This window comes from Doryrhamphus excisus, linkage group LG20, assembly GCF_037039965.1.
Source record: "Doryrhamphus excisus strain RoL-2023G ecotype Guam linkage group LG20, RoL_Dexc_Guam_v1.1, whole genome shotgun sequence".
Lineage (NCBI taxonomy): Eukaryota > Metazoa > Chordata > Actinopteri > Syngnathiformes > Syngnathidae > Doryrhamphus > Doryrhamphus excisus.
In genome coordinates, this window is record NC_136376.1 from 8,193,753 (window position 1) to 8,213,394 (window position 19,642).

The window sequence follows — 19,642 nt, forward strand, 5'->3', positions numbered from 1 at the left end:
TTCAGTCTTTGAGGTCAAAGTTGAAAGCTGCACCTGCAATGAAGACTAAACAATTGTACCTGTTTCTAACCTGAACTAACAGACCAGCAAGGTCTGGTTCTAAACAACCATAATTGCCGGTTTCTGTAATTGGTACAATTAATATTTGCTTGCTTTACTACGTATGCCAAAGCATTCCAGAACAAACAAAAGGTTTTTCAGTGATTTATGAGCACTGTCCACTGCTCATAGTTTATTATTCATTTGATGAGTGCAATTTAGAGTCGGAATCAGACAATCAGTAAGAACAGCTTCCATTTAGTCAGCATGGGGTTCAACATTGACGTTTCTGAGATAGCTTATTGAGCTGACTTAGACTTTTGGGGGGACATAATTCATTCCATACAAGCTCGGCCATCCAAGCAGACATTAAAACTCAGTGGTAGCAGTGTGATAAACTAGATAGCTTCAGTTGGAGCTGCATACAAGGCAATAATGGTGAATAGCTGAGAAGTACTGGGGTTGTTTCAACACGTCAATGGGAACAAAAGGAAAACAGTTTGTAGGAAAACAATGACTCAATTTTTTGTGCTATTTAGAAAAAAGGGCAAAATAAATTAAATACACGCTATGAAATAATCAGATCTGTCGAATTCGATCGTGGGGGAAATAAACATCAACTTGATTTCTGGTGAACAATCTGCAATGTTCAATTCACACAGATTGTTTTATTTATGTGTTTGCAGGATTATAATGAATTCCCTACAAATGTGACTATAACTGAAATTAAAAAATCAATGGTAGATTTCAGAGGGGGTAAAAAAAATTTGAACATCACGCTACTGCCCTCTGCTGGCAAATTCTAATTATACCGCTCAAATATCGGGGACACAAAACAAAATGAAAGCATGTTCTTCTCTGCTATGCTTGGGTGGGATGGGACAGTCGAGAGAAATCTTAGTGTGACTTCATGTGCGTATAATCCTCACAGCGTAACCAGCAGGTCTACGTCTCCGCCTCCATCTGCTGCGCTCTCCTCTTGTCATGCTGGTGCTTGGTGAGTCCATACTTGAAGAACTCGTACACGGACCAGCTGATGGCTGTGGAGGGCATCTGGTAGATTACCCTCGCCTGCACTCCCTTGAAGAAGCCCCGCAGGCCGCCCAGCCTGTAAACCGTCCGGAAGGCGTGGGCCAGGCCTGTGATATGTCTGTGGGCTCCTTGGTTGGCCGATAGGGAACTGAGGGCCAGCGACTCCTGGGTGTTGAGCAGGGTCTTGCAGACATCCAGGGGTGTGGTAGCGGCGGCGGCGAGGGCCCCGGCCAGGGCTCCGGATAGCATGTGGGACGAGGGGTTGTAGTGTCTGTGTGGGTTGAGCAGCTCCTGCAGGTACTCGTACGTCATGAAGTGGAGCGCTTGGAAGGGCACGTTCATGGTGAGCTGGGTGGTGTAGCTGCGATAGAACGCAGCGGCGCCCTCTTTCTTCCACACGGCGTGTACACAGTCCAACACGCCGCGGTAAGGCGAATTATACATCTGCATGCGCTGCTTCACGACTGGGAGGATGCATGATGAATTCCAAGATGTCCGGAGTTTGAGGGGCAGAAAAATGAAATGATGAGTTAGTATTCTAAAAACATGCAGTATCCTGACATTTCAGCAACCATTTTACTGCAATATATCTCACACAAACCTGTAGATTTGTCTTTGGCAAATATCATGACATCATTATTATTAAGAAAACATACACCCAGAAGTACAGACTATGGCTCCAAGGGGTTGACTAGCCAACGATGGTAAAGAGCTGGTCAAACAGTGCCATCATTTCCATGATGAAATCACAGATTGCTTTCGCCCCCGGGTCGTCTACGGCAAACATTTGTTTCACTTTTCAAACGCTGTGGTGATAGGAACAAGCCCCAGGCTGTGGGTATCTTAGTGATGCTATGGTAAATGGTCGATGTTTTTTCTCATCGCGTGATGTTGGCAAAAGAGTGAGGAAGTCCCACATGACCGACACCATGTTTGTTTGCAAGTGAGCTAAGGCGACGTTCCGACAGGCTGTTTGCAGCATGTCACAGAGAAGAAATGCTTGATTTACTCATGCTAATCCACATACAGCACCATAACAGTAATCTCTCTAACAGTTATCAGATCTATTTTTTTAATTACATGTAATCAGAACAGATACACACTTGAAAGTTCAATTCATAATTAGTTATGCCCACCACCGTCTAATATAGACACTAAATTCTGATCATCTTAAAACACCACTGATGTATAAAACATAGACTATACCTTCTGATGGGTTCATGGCTGCATCATGAAGCAGCGTGGCCACACATCCGGCTGTTCCTGCAAATAAGCACCACTTACAAATTAAAGTGAGCTAAGACAATCAAAACAGAAGTAGAAATTGGAAAAAATATATCAGTAAGATGCATTTGCCATTTAAGATCCACAAACTATAAAATGATTATTTTGAAGGTTGGTCCTGATTGGGTAAAGGAGGCCAAACCACAGCCAAGGGAGACACCTAGTGGACTAAAGTGTCAAAAATGGGAAGGTATAAGTACTTTGTATGGGAGAAAGACAACTTACCCAGCCTCCCAATACACTGTAAAGAGGGAAGAGAGTAGGAAAAACATTGCATAAGGACACAGCTGGTAAGGACACTATGGTTTTAGGGGATTAATCACTGACTTAAAGAAAATAATTAATCTACACTGGTGTTGCTATGAGACTAAAGCACATAGGTAAGACTGGGTGTATTGAGTCCTATATCTTCAAGTGTTTTAGTTAATACATGTGCGTGGTTTGTGTAAACGGGAGGTTTTATGGTACCATTAGCCAAATGACTGTTAGCCCCGGGGTGGATCACATCACTCAGAGTCTTTTTGAGTTTCTCATAGCTGGCAAAATACAGGGCATGGGCGGGACCCGCCCCGATAGCGGTCACATTCAGCCCTCTCATTGGCCGCCAAACTCCCTCCGTTGTTACGATTCGCCGGAGGGCATCCATCACGTTCCTGTAGCGGGCGGCCGGGTCAGGCTGGAGGCTCTGCATTCTTGTCTGGGATAGGAAAAAAAAAAGTAAAGGGGAAAAGTCAACAATGACACAGCAATCAGACCAAGTAAGGGCTGAAATAAGGGTGTGTTGATGCTGGACATGCATTATTGAATGGACGGAAGTATTTCATTGCAAGCTACGAGGTCACATTTCATGCCTATTTTGCATATGACCCTAAATCATGCCCAGAAAAAAAAAACCAACACACACACAACAGAGTACAACAAAACTAGCATCAACATCATCCCTAAAATACCAATATTCCAGCTGAATGGACAAAATTACACCCCCCTCCGCTCTGTGTGTTTGGGCAAAAAGTAAACATGTCCTCATGACACCTTATGTGATACTTGAGGACAGATTACAGCTAATTGTGCAGATAACAAGTTTGCCAAGTACACACACTTAAACAGCTGCAAGACTTTGAGGATGCTCCTTGATTAGACACAAGAATACAATGGAATTACTCATTTTTAGTTTGTGTGCACACTGAAACACTATATGCCTGAATTGGTAAAGTAGCTACAAGTTGAGGAGATCAGTTAGTATAAAAACTGTCCTATTCTCTTGAATAGTCTGCTTGGTGGAATCTTGCTGACTCACAGTGCAGCCAGTTTGCCCAGGATGATGACAAGCTCCATTAACCCCTCAAATAAAACTCTATGCCGAGGATGTTTGCTCAGGACCCTGCAGGGCTAAGACAGACTACAGGTGGTCAGGACGTGGATGAAGTGTGGGCTGCTCTTCAGTGTGACATCGACAGCTGTATGCACTAAACTTCATTGGTGTCATCTGTGCAATGCAATGATCACAAGCAACCGACGGCTAACCTTATGATCAGCGGGTCATGTCAGTTTTTTTTCCTATTCTATAAAACCAATTATGCAAGCCGCGTGGGAAGAATTACCACAGTGCTCCCATGTGATTACACGACAAAACTCTATATAAAGTTAATTTAATGTGTAATGTAATAGACCATGGGTCAGTGTCAGGCGTGGCTGACACACTAGCAAGAAGGCCAACTACTGACTCGACTATTCATTAACTTCTTAACTCCGCACAAACGTGTGTAAACACTGGTTACACAACATTATTGGCGCTTGACTTTAACCGAGAATAAGACACCGAAATACCGCAAGCGACTTACTTAAAAAGGTTACAACTAACAACAAGCTAACGTTGGTCACCTAGTAAACACGGGCATGCTAGCAGGTTACCCAGGAGAAGCTAACTGACCTTGTGACGCGTGTTTAGATTAGCAGGAAGGCTAAGAAGCTATGCTAACAGACTTACACGGAAACACGGCGTTCAAAAACAATACTAGGCTATAGGCTACCTTAACACAATCGATGGGGAACATGAGACAGTGCTCCATGATCCCAGCCACAGCTCCAGCCAACATGTGGGTGCTGGTGGAGGCACCCTGTGGCAAGCCCTCATAGTCCGGTTCAGAGTCATCACGCTGCTCCTGTGTGTTCCGGATGAACTCAACAGTCTGTATTTCCGTCTCGTTTCCAATCCGAGGTGTCAGGCTGCCCACAATACTTTCCGAAACTCCCAAGAACCGACCTCCCAGCCATCGGACTTCTGCCCCAGCAGATGCGCCAGCAACCCCGGGATCATTGCCTGCAGTCTCCGCTGTCATCCGACGCCTCCTCACAAATCCATCCGCTTCCATACGAAACCAGGCGACGTGAGGAAGGGGGGCGCGCAAAAACGTCGTAAAAGGTAGAGTTCGGATGCAAAGTTTTGCATTCCCTTGGGTGGGTTTGGTAGCTACAACTATCGCTACACCATGCACACCCACGCCGACTTGCCTTTGCAGCCACAGGCAGCCACGCTAGACAAGGGGGGAGGCCGAGGAAGGCCGGAAACACACGGAAACACGCCACAGGCAGAAAGACGAAGCTTATTGGTCACGCGAGGCACGTCCTCCTCACGCTATTGGATGAGAAGCTGTCAATCAAAAGTGTGTCTGTAGGCGAAAGTAATGTAATGTGGTCTTGGAAAAGTTTGGCTATTTTTGGTAATTTTTAATTGTATGTACACATTTTAATTTTGTAATTTTTTTTTACAAATTCATATTTTTGTCAGCCACACCCCAACCCAAAGTCAAATGAGTACAAACAGTAAATAAAATGTATAGATGGATAATTTTGTAGTTGAGTTGAGCTGTATTTTGAGTTCAGACTCACTGAAATTCTGATATACAAAAAAATAATAAAAATTTTAAAACAAGTAAGCAATTACATTGTCATTCCTAATACCATCCCGCTCATGTAGCTTAACAAGGAAATATAGAAACATATCATTTCTTGTCCATTGGACATTAGATATTACACAACAGTAATAAGTTATATGCAGGTTAATATGGCTCAAAATCTGCCTTTGCTACCACAACATTAAAACACAAATATAATTCCACTGATGTGCACCTCCAAATACATCTTCTGGGTTGTTAAGGCTGATTGTTGCAATGCACTGACCAGCCCATCTCTCCTCAACCACCATTGATTGCCCAGACACTGAGCCAACAAGTCAAATAGAGTTGTAGTTTGCTCGTAGAGCCGACGCCACAAGCCTGACCCTGACATAGATCCACAAAAGTAGGGGAGTCCAAAGTGAGGAGCCATTTGGGGCCCGTGGCTCATTTGTCATTGCAGAAACAAAATCTAATTAAAAATAAAAACAGCAAAAATGGTAAAACTACAGCAAGAGGCACAATGAGAAAAGGCTGTAATATTGACGACAACAACCAATAATGTTGGTAACCACTGCATAACACTATGGATCAAAAGCCACTATAATTTAACTGTAATGAAAGAATAATATAAAATACAAAGGACAATGATACTTGTTTTAAATATATATAATATATATATATATATATAAAATATTTTTTTTTATATAATTTTTTACATTGGGCTGCACAGCGTGCGAGTGGTTAGTGCGCAGACCTCACAGCGAGGAGACCAGGGTTCAATTCCACCCTCGGCCATCTCTGTGTGGAGTTTGCATGTTCTCCTCGTGCATGCGTGGGTTTTCAAAAACATGCTAGGTTAATTGGTGACAAATTGTCCATATGTGAGTGTGAATGGTTGTTTGTCTATATGTGCCCTGTGATTGGCTGGCGACCAGTCCAGGGTGTACCCCGCCTCTCGCTTGAAGACAGATGGGATAGGCTCCAGCACCGCCGTGACCCTCGTGAGGATAAGCGGTAGAAAATGAATGAATGAATGAATTTTTATACTTTGCAATTTTACAAAATACACAAAAAATGCCCCTCTCATGATTTCATCTGCAGCAATTCAGTACATAAAATCAAAGCTGACGATTTTAAGGTCTTATTCATCAACAGAAGATTTCTGTTAAGCAACAAGTTAATCATTACAATATCTGAAAATATAAATACATTGAGTATAAGTGACTCAATATAATTATCATTATGAATGTTGTATTCAACTTTGTACCAAACTGTCCCACAGTTACCTTAAATATAACCACTCAACTATATATATATTGCATAATGGTTTATAATAATATCATTACAAATATTTATTTGTATTTGTTGGCATGCAGGCCAAATTCTTCTCTGGTTGCTGTTATTTTTCCATAAAATGAGGCTATTGTGTTTTGGTGTGGAGGCTGTAACAATAGCATAATCAAATTGTCTCCCTTAATGCCTGAGAGAGCCTTCCCAGGCCCGAGTGTTGAATTTCTGCCGACAAAGGGAAATGAAGTGTTAATTTCTGCTTACAAGAAGAAAATCTCCTGCTTGTGATCTTGTTATAGCTGATTGACTGTTGTCCGCAGACATTCCTTAAAGGAAAACTGAAGCGTGCGGCCTGGCAGGCTCACCCCTCTTGCCCGAGACTAATGCTGCTCTAATCCACCAGGGGAGAAGGATGGTGGTTCGAGAGGGAAATCCTAGATCACCCTCAACACCTCATTTGACTCCACGAGAGTGCACGGTCTATATAACCAGAAGAATTATTTTACACCGTGTAAGCGAAAAGCAATCCAGATTTTCCTCATTATCCAAGAAAAGATAAGACGATAACAAGATTATGTGCTGTTGTTTTTGTATCAGGTAAAACTATTCCTTCCTCGCATCCCTGTCATGATGTTTCTCCGGAGTGATGATGATGATGAGCAATGGCAATAAAGGTCAATACTGTCTGGAGTGCTCATCTTAAAACTCTCAGGTAGCCCCTTACTGCAAGACAACCTCAAATTAACAATCATGGAGGGCTGTTAAGTGTAAATAAGATCATTTTTTTAAGTATTCCCTTTAAAATAGGCCTTTATTTCTCCCACAATCCAGGTTTACAGCAGAAAAAGTACAAGAGTACACAATAGCAGAGTACCAAAAGCATACCAGAACAGATAATATATACCAATGATTTTCAACCACTGTGCCGCGGCACACTAGTGTACCTTGAGAAACCGTCAGGTGTGCCATGAGGAATTATCCAATATCACTTTTTATAATTAACATTTATTAATCATCATTTGCAAATATTATATCAATAGCCATGATGTCAATAGTATACATGGACCCAAATATTCCAATTGCATTTGGTTTATTTGCTCAAATGGAAAGAATTGAACAGGGATGGAATATTCCTTTAACCCAGGGGTCTCAAACTTGCGGCCCGCGGGCCAAATGCGGCCCACGAGACACGAGACATTTTGTAACATTTTTGGTTAGTGGTGAGATTTTTCCGATGTAAAAAACGGTTGAAAAACACTGATATATACTATACTACTCAGAGGTCCAACAATAAGTGTGTTAGGACCTAAGCCCTTTTTAAGCACTATTGTGTACTTAACACAATGACTCTGCATTTGTTCAATTGATCACAGACAACAGCATAACTAAGGAGTCGGACATAAACATAAGCAACACTAGCATGCATGTATGTATTCATTCACACTCATACACTCAGTGTGGGCAACACTGGAGGCCAGGGTGGCCCTAGGTGAAGTGTCTTGCCCACGGACACAATGACTGTGACTGTGGCCTATTTTAGGTGGTCTTCAGCCCCTCTAAAATGTTCTTAATCCCCCCTAAATAATTTTATATTTTTTATTGAATTTTTTATTGATTTTTAAATATATTTTTTACAAAAAATCTCTGACAAATTTTATATAATAGGGCAAGAATATGACTTAAAATAAATATTCAAATTAGGTGATCTCGTCTCATGTCTTTTACCTCCATTGTTTTGCGGCCAAGAGGTAGATTCCAGCCATAAAGGAACACTGCATATGCTAATTAGCTAGCTAGTAGCTAATATCATGGTTCTGGTTGTAGTGTCAAGTGTGCCCTGCAGTCTCTTCAGCCTTTGGGGGCACAGCATCAGTTGTGTGTCTCTCACATTATGGATGCACACTGTGGGTTACTGAGTTGAGCTGATTCCACTATGATTAAATGTATTGATTTATGATTAAAACAATTGAGTATCTCTACTAAATCTGTCCAAAAGTGGGAAAGTTATATTCCGGTTCTTGTTTGTTATTTGTTTTTTTGGATTTCCTAGTGTCTAATACATTCATTCATATTCTGTGCACCCCCCCCCCCCGTCCTCAGAACCTAGTGACGCCCCTATAGTGATCTATAGATATACTAAGTATGTATTTTTTTCAACTACTGGTGACGTGGCCTGTTGTAGAACTGCCCGGAACAACACCGCCATCATGCGGTCAAAAGGGATCATAACAACATATGCAAAACATAAAAAAAAATACACGGGATCTTTAAATATTCTAAAATAATATTCGCCACGTATTTATTATTCTACGTAGTACTACAATGACTGATTAATGTGAAATTTATTAATTTTTGGTTTAGTAAGTTTTAGTTCCTTTCTTATAGTGGACAAAAAGGGGTAGGGCTTGAAGGTGGGAGTGGGTCTTGCAATGGCTGCTGCAATGTGGACGGATCGTACACGTAGAGTCGGGAATGCCGTGTGGAAGGTGGTGGAATGCAGAGGGAAGCACACGGCTTCACAACAACGCCAGTATGATGCAGTTATCATCGGTGGAGGTGAGGCCTGACGATTCCTCTTTCATTTCCAAAAGTGCCCCCCCCCCAAAAAAAATAAACTTTACCACCCGTCGACATTTGCAACATTCAGTGCAAAGTTGAATCCACTTATATTTAACTGTACGGGGACCAGCATGTATAGTGGTACACTTAAGTAAGTGAATGTGTTTACTTTACAGGGTGTGCCATAAGTGGCCATGCATAGGAAAAACCCATTCATATTGGGCAACTGTTTTTATTTATATAAAGTACTCTATAGGATTACTACTGTTTCAAAACCGGTTACACCACAGCCTTCAAGTGCCCCCAGAGATAGAACTCAAGAGGGGGAGATCTGAAACCTAAAAAAATATATACATTTCCTATATAGTGTATGGAAACTTGCATCATATATTTATGGGGCATTGTTAATGTGTAACTGTGGATTACAGCTGAACCTTAACTTTGGACTTGAACAGGAAGACTTCTGCAACTTCCTTTCTCATTAAAGACACTTTTTGTTTTGATTACTAATATTACTAATATATATATTTCTATCACTGCAGGACACAATGGACTGGTGGCAGTGAGTTCATACTATTTATCTATTCCTGACTCGAGGTTAAATGTATTGTTAAAGGCATTGTGTTTGTGTGTTAAGGCTGCCTACCTTCAGAGAGGAGGCTTGAAGACAGCAGTGTTTGAGCGCAGACATGTGTTGGGAGGTGCTGCGGTTACCGAGGAGATCTTCCCTGGTAAGAGACAAGAATAAGTGATGGAAAAATGTTATTATAGCTTCTCAAGGAAGGTATACTATTGGAAGTAAATTCCACAGAAAATCACTCAACACAGTCAATGTCTAAATAGCTGGCAGCTGTGCCTACGGATGTAGAATACCAATACCGATGTGTTACTGAGGAATAAATGAATAATGGCTTCACTTCATTGTGAAGAGCTTTGAGTGCCTTGAAAAGACATCTATAAATCTAATCCTTTGTTATTATTATTATTATTAGACCAGTGGTCTCAAACACGCAGCCCGCGGGCCATATGTGGCCCGCAGGACACTAGTTTGAGGCCCCCGCCTTGATATGAAAGTTTAATGTTAGTGCGGCCCGCTCAAGTTTGATATGGATGCTGTATGGTATCATGTACCCAGAAAAAATTATTACGTTTGATTAATGTTCATGTTAAAGGTTAAATAACTGTTAATAGTTATCCTCCCTATCCGTGTGGAAGTGGTAAGTCTTTGGCTATTTAAGTTTAAAGGAAATAACTTGAAAGCTACCGTTTAGGTCGCTAGCTCTCTAGTTTGCGAGTTAGCATGTGTCTCAAGACCCTGCAGTTGCGCAATATGTTGTAAATAAAAAGAGTATAAATGTGACTATAGTCGTGTTTTGTCATGTCTACAGGGCTCTAATAATGCTTTGTTCATTTTAATCTGAAAAAATAATTTGTCTAGCCACAAAACTATATGTGGTTTCTTAAGTTTTTATTATTTGCCGTTTTATTATTATTATTTATTTATTTATTGCTGATTGATTGATTTTCTTTATTCTTGTTTTTTTTATTTATTTTTCATCTTATTTTGTGTAGAAAAATAAAAATTAAGATATTTGAGAACAGGAATGTTTTATCAGAGCTTTTCTTGTAGAAAATTTGAACCAAAGCAAATTTTTTTACATTTCTTTTGTTTTTAATAAATGCGTTTTTTTTTTTTTTTGAAAACCTGATGCAGCCCAGTCTCACCCAGACCCGAGCTCCAGTGGCCCCCAAGTAAATTGAGTTTGAGACCCCTGTATTAGACTGATAAAGAAGTGGAGTTACTACTGGAGTATAGTCTCCTGAAAGGGGTACCGGAGAGGGTGCACAAGAGCCACACAGTCAGAAGATCGGGAAGACCTGGGTTCGATTCTCCACTTGGGTATCTCTGTGTGGAGTTTGCATGTTCTCCCCGTGCATGCGTGCGTTTTCTCCGGGTACTCTGGTTTCCTCCCACATTCCAAAAACATGCTAGGTTAATTGGCGACTCCAAATTGTCCATAGGTATGAATGTGAGTGTGAATGGTTGTTTGTCTATATGTGCCCTGTGATTGGCTGGCGACCAGTCCAGGGTGTACCCCTGGACTGGATAGGGTCCAGCACACCCCTAATGAGAATAAGCGGTATAGAAAATGAATGGATTATGTTGGCTTTTCGGCAACAGTACACAACTGGTCACTTGTGGTCATGTGACATTGATGGAGCGGTGACCTTGAAGTAATGTTTGCTTGTCCGCATGTCAGATTTTCCCAATATGGAAGCTATTTAAAAAAAAAACTAAACTTTCAGGGCACCTAGAACACTATTGGGGTGAAGGGGATGAAAGGCTATGAAGATAGAACGCTGAAACGATAAAATTTGAAGTTTGAATTGACAATGCATGTCAGTTAAATAGTAGGCAAGATTACGCAACAACTACACCAATGTCAGTGAATATTGTGTGAAAGTGTAATACCACTCTTGTGTGTGTCTGTGTGCAGGTTTCCGCTTCTCCAGGTGCTCCTATTTGCTCAGTTTGTTGCGACCGCACATTTACGCAGACTTGGAGCTGAAGGTGAACATGGCTACAAGGTCATGGCTTCCTGTCATATGTTTGTCTTTTAAACAACAACCTGCATGCTATGTGTGCCATTTGTTCTCAGAAACATGGACTGAAGGTGTACCTGAGGGACCCCCATGCTTTCACTCCCATGTTGGAGGAGGGATTAAGGGGTGGTAGGCCAAGGTCACTGACCCTGGGCTCAGATCTTACTAAGAACCAGAAAGAGATCAGCAAATTTTCCCAGAAAGATGCAAAGGTGATGAATAACCACGGAGACACATCCATATCTATGCTATAAACATAACTCAACTTGCACCCAGGCTTTTTTAGATTTTACTTTGCATCTTGAGAAGCTAGCCGCCGCTATCCACCCTCTACTGGATGCCCCTCCTGTCGACATTCCAGGAGTCACAAGTGGTTCGATGAGGAAGAGGCTGTCTGCGGCGAAAACGCTGAAACCTGTAGTCAAATGCGGTTTGTACCTAGCATCGGAAAATAAAAAGTGTAAACATGTACAGTCGTGATCATAGTGTGTCTTTTTAAAGGGATGAAATTAGGCAGGAACATTCCAGACTTTTATGAGATCATAACGGCACCAATCATGAAGGTTTGCTATAAATTTACGTCACATTTTATGTTGTCTCTCGATGTCTCCTGACATTGTTCCTGTTGTTTTATATTAGATTCTGAATCGGTGGTTTGAGTCGGAGCCATTGATTGCAACGCTGGCGACTGATGCTGTTATTGGAGCCATGACCAGTCCCAGCAACCCTGGCAGCGGGTGAGATGATGATGATGACGAAAATGTTTTAATAATTTTATTTTATTATTATTAATAGCGGGCGGCACGGCGGTCTAGTGGATAGCGCGCAGACCTCAGAGCTAGGAGACCAGGGTTCAATCCCACCCTCAAGCTCTGTGTGTTTGCATGTTGTCCTTGTGCATGCGTGGGTTTTCTCCGGGTACTCTGGTTTCCTCCCACATTCCGAAAACATGTCTATTATAGAAAACATGTCTACGTCTATAGACATGTCGCTGTCTATTAGTTTATTTAGCCATGTTTATGCTTGCAAAAAACACTAAACTCATCACACAGTAACTTAACACTCCAATGGTGTACCTAAAAATATACAAAGAAGTACCAATATGAGTTTTGAAGTTTCCCATTCTTCCTCCCACATTCCAAAAACATGCTAGGTTAATTGGCGACTCCAACTTGTCCATAGGTATGAATGTGAGTGTGAATGGTTGTTTGTCTCTATGTGCCCTGTGATTGGCTGGCGACCAGTCCAGGGTGTACCCTGCCTCTTGCCCAAAGACAGCTGGGATAGGCTCCAGCACCTTTGCGACCCTCATGAGGAAAAGGCGGTCGAAAATGAATGAATGAATGAAGAATTTTACACAAAATATACAACCTAGCGCTGCACAGCGGTCGAGTGGTTAGCGTGCAGGCCTCACAACTAGAATACCGGAGTTCAATTCCACCCTCAGCCATCTCTGTGTTGCATTAATCCCTCCGGAACAGTTTCATGTTTCGCTGTACTTACTTCAGTCAGCATGACATTGCATTACCATGCTTCTGTTTCACTTTTGTTTCTCTTTCACCTAATTCGAGAAATTCCCCAGTTCAACCACAGAGGCATCTTTTGTTCTGCGAAACACCCTGTAGCATTTTATTAATACCTAGCCTTCAGCCCACAATGCATCCTGCTGCACCAGCAAGGATTTGACTATAAAACAGTGTAAGCGCCATGTGATAAATAGTATCATTTTAACCTTTGCAGCTATGTTCTCCTACATCATGTGATGGGAGAGCTAGAGAAGGAGAAAGGAGCCTGGGGGTACGTGGAAGGAGGCATGGGAGGCGTGTCCAAGGCATTAGCGAACTCCGCTCGATCCTTTGGTGTTGATATTTTCACTGAAAAGGTAATTGCTGTCTGATTATATAGAAAGACATGCGTCATTTATGCCAGGTTGTAATTATACATTTTTTCTATTGTGATCCTTGCAGGAAGTAGAACAGGTCCTGGTTGACTCAAGCGGCGTTACGAAGGGAGTGGTGTTAAAGGATGGCACAGAGACTCACAGTAGAATCGTTCTTTCAAACGCGACACCGTATGTTACGTTTAAAAAACTCACGCCAAAGGTAGTAAAATAAAACTGCATTGTTGACCATTGCATGAGATTTTCTTATCTTTCTTAACTTCCTGTTATTTTTTTTATCTAGAGTGCCCTTTCGCCAGCATTCTTGAAAGCTGTCGATCAGATAGACTACACCTCACCTGTCACCAAGATCAACGGTAAACATTTGTCTCACTAAGGTCGAAAAAACATCATAAGTCATCCTGTATAAACCATTCTTTCATGCAACAAGAATCCGACTCACATTCGGTAACATTAGTCGAAACGGGCAGTAGAACCATATAATTTGTCCAATGCAAAGCATTGCTGCAGGCTGTGCATAATGTCAATAGCTAGAGGGTGTGTAATAGTATAATACTATGTGTACTTTAAGGACAATGTTGTCGTGATTTGAATTTTTGTTGACATAACCTTCAAGACATTGTTGAAAGAATTGGATGTAATAAAGAAAAGTTAAATATTTACGTTACATTTATGAGAGGAAGTGTTTTGGGACCAAAGGGTAAAAAAAATAATAATTATGCATCAAAGTCAATGTTGGTATCAATCATTAGCATAGTCACAGCTGTCCACTTTGGACCTCATTTTTGGGAAAGATTGTATATTCATTCCTTACGAGGGTTGTGGGGGGTGCTGGAGCCTATCCCAGCTGTCTTTGGGCGAAAGGTGGGGTACACCCTGGACTGGCCGCCAGCCAATCACAGGGCACATATAGACAAACAACCATTCACACTCACATTCATACCTATGGACAATTTGGAGTCGCCAATTAACCTAGCATGTTTTTGGAATGTGGGAGGAAACCGGAGTACCCGGAGAAAACCCACGCATGCACGGGGAGAACATGCAAACTCCACACAAAGATTGCCAAGGGTGGAATTGAACTCCGGTATCCCAGTTGTGAGGTCTCCGCGCTAACCACACGACCACAATGCAACCCATGGTTGTATATTTTGTGTAAAATTCTTCATTTATTCATTCATTTTCTACCGCTTATCCTCACAAGGGTCGTGGGGGTTGCTGGAGCCTATCCCAGCTGTCTTCAGGCGAGAGGCGGGGTACACCCTGGACTGGTCGCCAGCCAATCACAGGGCACATATAGACAAACAACCATTCACACTCACATTCATACCTATGGACAATTTGGAGTCACCAATTAACCTAGCATGTTTTTGGAATGTGGGAGGAAGAATGGGAAACTTCAAAACTCATATTGGTACTTCTTTGTATATTTTTAGGTACACCTTTGGAGTGTTAAGTTACTGTGTGATGAGTTTAGTGTTTTTTTAGTGTTTTTTTTTTAGTGCAAGCATAAACATGGCTAAATAAACTAATAGACAGCGACATGTCTATAGACGTAGACATGTTTTCTATAATAGACATGTTTTCGGAATGTGGGAGGAAACCGGAGTCCCCGGAGAAAACCCACGCATGCACGGGGAGAACATGCAAACTCCACACAGACATGGCCAGGAGTGGAATTGAACCCGGATCTCCTAGCTGTGCGGTCTCCGCGCTAACCACTCGTCCGCCGTGTAGACCTAGTTGTATATTTTGTGTAAAAACACTTATTATTATTATTATTATTATTATTAATACACACTCTGTTTGTGGATTTAACAGTGGCAGTGAACAAGCTGCCAAACTTCCTGGCGGCCCCGACCCCCGACAATAAACCAGGACCCCACCATCAGTGCTCTATTCACTTAAATTGTGAAAGTGTGGCCGTACTGGAGACGGCCTACAGAGAAGCCATGAATGGACGCCCCTCAACAAGGCATATTGTTTTTATTAATTTTGTATTGCAACAACACATGCGAATTTCACTCCTGATTGTCACATACTGTGTTTTATTTCTCAGGCCCATGATTGAGATGACCATACCGTCTGTGCTGGACCCCACACTGGCGCCCTCTGGCTGTCATGTGGTGTCAATGTTCATACAGTTCACTCCATTCTACATTGAGGGTAGAGATTGGACTGAGCAGGACAGAGAAGCCTTTGCAGATACTGGTGAGAAATACCAATATATCGTACCCCAATGTTAGTGTTTTCCCTGGGATGTTTAGAGTGGAAGCGGTATGGATGTGTGTGTGAGTGTAAGCAGTGTGGCAGTGTCGGAGAAAGTTATGTATTACTTTCACAAGTGTCTCATAGCATATAACTGTGGTGTGTTCAAGGACAAGCAAAGTTTTTCCCCCCTTCCTGATTTCTTATTTTTTCATGTTTGTCAAACTAATAAAAATATTGATTAATGACAACACAACCGAATACAAAATGCAGTTTTTAAATGTTTTTTTTTTATTATTAAGGGAGGAAAAAAGGTGTGGAAAAAGTGATTGCCCACTAAACCTAATAACTGGTTTGGCCACTTTTAGCAGCAACAACTGCAATCAAACGTTTGTGATAACTTGCAATGAGTCTCTTACAGAGCTGTGTAGGATTTTTGTCCCATTCATCTTTGCAGAATTTGTATAATTTAGACACATTAGAGGGTTTTCCAGCATGAAGTGCCACAGCATCTTAATATGGTTCAATTCAGGACTTTGACTAGGCTACTCCAGAGTCTTCGTTTTGTTTTTCTTCAGAGGTGGACTTCCTGGGTCATTGTTCTCCTGCAGAACCTACTTTCGTTTCAGCTTGACATTCTCCTTTAGGATTTTTTGGTACACAGCAGAATTCATGGTGCCATTCATCACAGTAAGTCTTAGAGGGCCTGAAGCAACAAAAGAGTGTCAGACCATCACACTACCACCACCATATTTTACTGTTGGCATGATGCAGTGTTACTTTTATACCACATGTAATCGGACTTTTCACAAAGTTGAACTTTTGTCTGGTCATAGCACAAAGTATTTTCCCAAAGGTCTCAGGGATCGTCAAAAATGATCAAAAATGAGCCTTGTTGTTTTTGTTCAGAGGTGGAATTCATCTTGAAAGTCGTTTTTTTGTCCTGTGTCCTTCTTATGGTGGCGTCATGAACCCTGACCTTAACTGAGGCAAATGAGGCCTGCAGTTCTTTGGCTGTTGTTGTGGGGTCTTTTGTGACCTCTTGGATGAGTTGTCGCAGTGCTTTTGGGGAAATTTTGGTTGGTCGGACGCTCCTAGGAAGGTTCACCATTCTTCTATGTTTACATTATATGTTGTCACTGTGGTTTGCTGGGACTCCCAAAGCTTTAGAAATGGCTTTATAATCATTTCCAGGCGGATGGATCTCAATTAATCCCAGTTAGGTCATATTTGAACAGTGGGCAATCACTTTTTCACACAAGGCCATGTAAGTTCGGATTTTTTTTTGCGTCCAGTTGTGTTGTCAGTTACTAATATTTAAATTTGTTTGATGAAACAAACATAAACATTCAAGTGTGTTTACAGTGGAAAAATGTTACATATGTACCTGTACTATTAATACGGGTTTCATTATTCATTCATTCATTTTCTACCACTTATCCTCACGGGGGTCGCAGGGGGTGTTGGAGCCTATCCCAGCTGTTTTCGGGCGAGAGGCAGGGTACACCCTGGACTGGTGGCCAGCCAATCACAGGGCACATATAGACAAACAACCAGTCACACTCACATTCATACCTATGGACAATTAACCTAGCATGTTTTTGGAATGTGGGAGGAAACAAAAGAAAACTCACGGGGAGAACATGCAAACTCCCCACAGAGATGCCTGAGGGTGGAATTGAACCCGGGTCTCCTGGCTGTGAGGTCTGCGCGCTAACCACTCGACCACCGTGCATCCCCAGGTTTCATTATAAGAACTTGTAGAGAACAACTTGGAAGTCAACCAGCATCAAAATGAGATACCTCTGTAATTAAATCAGTGTTGTTGGAACGCTTAATATAACATAATAAAATGTTATATAGACATAATATATGTTTGACCTCATTGTGTCATATTTGAACTTGTATCAGTTGTTTATGTTTTTATGTGTGTCTCTAGTATTCGACTGGGTGGAGCAATACGCCCCTGGATTTAAACAATCAGTGGTGGGAAGGGACATCCTGACTCCACCTGACCTGGAGAGAATTTTTGGGCTCACCGGAGGGGCAAGTTACATTGAGTCATGTTAATGACTTCACTTGTACTGTACATGAATTTCCATAACTATACTTATTAATGTGTTTTACAGAATATCTTCCATGGATCAATGTCACTGGACCAGCTGTATCTAGCACGACCTTTGCCCTCACTCTCAGACTACCGAACGCCAATTAAGGGGCTGTATCTGTGTGGCAGTGGCAGTCATCCAGGTTTGTTATTAATCATCCCATTCCAGTGTTGTTGAAAAGAAATATGAACTAACCTGTTTGATGCTCATACTAGGTGGAGGTGTGATGGGGGCTCCTGGTTGGAACGCTGCTCTCACTGCCATGGCTGACCTGAAACATCAATAAGAAATCATTGTATGAATTATACTGCTTAGTAAAAACACTCTTTACACTCCGATCTGATCAAATGGTATACATACTGTATGTAAATTATTATTACATATAATACAAATCTGTTCAATGTTTACCATGAGAGAAGAATGTTTACTAATTTTATTTTTTATATGCATGCCAAATATTTTCTAGGAGAAAAAAAAAGTATTTTAAGTCCTATAGTTGGGTTGCAATAGCACACATAATGTCTAGATACTGTGTTAGTGGTAATACATGTATTCTGATTCTGAAATATAATGTTTTTAAATTGCCATGTACATTTTGACAATATAGAATTTTCCTGCATTTGGTGCTCCGTCATATAATTTTAGCACCGATGTTGTTATACTTTTTAGAAGTGTCTTTCTTATGCTGACAACAACTGGGGCAAGTGAGGCTTACTTCTTTGGATGTTGTTGTGGGGTCTTTTGTGACCTCTTGGATGAGTTGTCCCTGCGTTCTTTGGGTAATTGGTTGGCGAGCCGTTCACCGCCGTTTCATGTTTTCACCCTTTCTGAATAATGGCTCTCACTGTTGTTTGCTGGAGTCCCAAAGCTTTAGAAATGGCTTAATAACACTTTCCAGACTAATAGATCTCAAATAATCGCAATTATGTTTTAACAGGGGGGCAATCACTTCTTCACACAGGACCATGTAGGTTAGGATTTTTTTCTACCTTAATAACATTCATCATATAAAAAAATGCATTTTTTTTAGTTTTGTTGTCATTGGCTAATATTTAAATTTATATGATTATCTGAAACATTAAAGTGTGACGAAAAAAAAACATTCTCAGTTTTATTATCAGTAGACAAATGATCAATGACTTATGTCCAATTATTTGGAAAGTTACACCCATGCCTCTGCAAAGACAATTTGCTTAATAGCAGCCATGTTTTTTTCTATCAATCTTCTTGCAAAATAATAATAAAAAAAATCTATAAAAGTAATCCAATGCATCCTTTCAATTTTGTGCGTGAAGCCCTCAGTAAAAGAAGTTGACATACAGTACATTACTGTATAACATGGCTTTTATTGCAAGCTGCTGCACTTCTTTTCCAATAAATGTAAACATTAATTGTTTAAATGTAAAAGCAGAGACTGGTGCTGTTTAGAAAGAAGCAACAGAACTTATTTGATGTAATGGTTAATACCTTGGACTTTAGGTTTATTCAATCAGCCAATCAATGTATGCATTATAAACATATTAATGGAAAAAGCAGGGTTATTCATTCAGATTGATGCCACGAAGGAACATTAAATATAAGAAAAGAGTTGCAGTGCTGTGTGGGTTATGTTAAGAGATAAAGTGCATTACAAAAAAAATATGATCTTATCAAAATGGAATGTGGCGTGGAATGAGAACTATGTGCTTTGGATCCATCAGGAGTGGGAAAGGTGTACTGTC

The 19,642-nt window shown here is 41.1% G+C and overlaps 2 protein-coding genes across 2 annotated transcripts; one reads left to right on the forward strand and one right to left on the reverse strand.

Annotated features, from left to right (window-relative positions):
• Window positions 1-193: 193 nt before the first annotated feature.
• slc25a28 (solute carrier family 25 member 28) lies at window positions 194-4,920 on the reverse strand. The gene is made up of 4 exons (XM_058058948.2): window positions 4,386-4,920; window positions 2,824-3,052; window positions 2,278-2,334; window positions 194-1,535 (listed from the first exon to the last, which is right to left on the reverse strand). The coding sequence occupies exons 1-4, from the start codon at window positions 4,725-4,727 to the stop codon at window positions 985-987; spliced, it is 1,179 nt and encodes a 392-aa protein (XP_057914931.2). The 5' UTR covers window positions 4,728-4,920; the 3' UTR covers window positions 194-984.
• Window positions 4,921-8,969: 4,049 nt separating this feature from the next.
• Window positions 8,970-19,289, forward strand: pyroxd2 (pyridine nucleotide-disulphide oxidoreductase domain 2). The gene is made up of 16 exons (XM_058058593.2): window positions 8,970-9,098; window positions 9,644-9,663; window positions 9,739-9,832; window positions 11,600-11,673; window positions 11,762-11,917; window positions 11,982-12,135; window positions 12,207-12,268; window positions 12,345-12,442; window positions 13,446-13,587; window positions 13,673-13,807; window positions 13,889-13,961; window positions 15,427-15,580; window positions 15,665-15,816; window positions 17,753-17,859; window positions 17,943-18,063; window positions 18,137-19,289. Exons 1-16 carry the CDS (start codon window positions 8,972-8,974, stop codon window positions 18,205-18,207), a joined length of 1,740 nt encoding a protein of 579 aa, XP_057914576.2. The 5' UTR covers window positions 8,970-8,971; the 3' UTR covers window positions 18,208-19,289.
• The last annotated feature ends 353 nt before the right edge of the window (window positions 19,290-19,642 follow it).

Coding starts and splice junctions, on each gene's coding strand:
- pyroxd2 (XM_058058593.2), top strand. CDS start 8,972: ATGGCTGCTGCAATGTGGACGGATCGTACACGTAGAGTCGGGAATGCC. Junction 13,808..13,888: donor TTAAAAAACTCACGCCAAAG/GTAGTAAAATAA, acceptor TTTTTTATCTAG/AGTGCCCTTTCGCCAGCATT. Junction 15,817..17,752: donor AGAAGCCTTTGCAGATACTG/GTGAGAAATACC, acceptor GTGTGTCTCTAG/TATTCGACTGGGTGGAGCAA.
- slc25a28 (XM_058058948.2), bottom strand. CDS start 4,727: ATGGAAGCGGATGGATTTGTGAGGAGGCGTCGGATGACAGCGGAGACT. Junction 2,335..2,823: donor TAACAGTCATTTGGCTAATG/GTACCATAAAAC, acceptor GCTTATTTGCAG/GAACAGCCGGATGTGTGGCC. Junction 1,536..2,277: donor AGCCATGAACCCATCAGAAG/GTATAGTCTATG, acceptor GCATCCTCCCAG/TCGTGAAGCAGCGCATGCAG.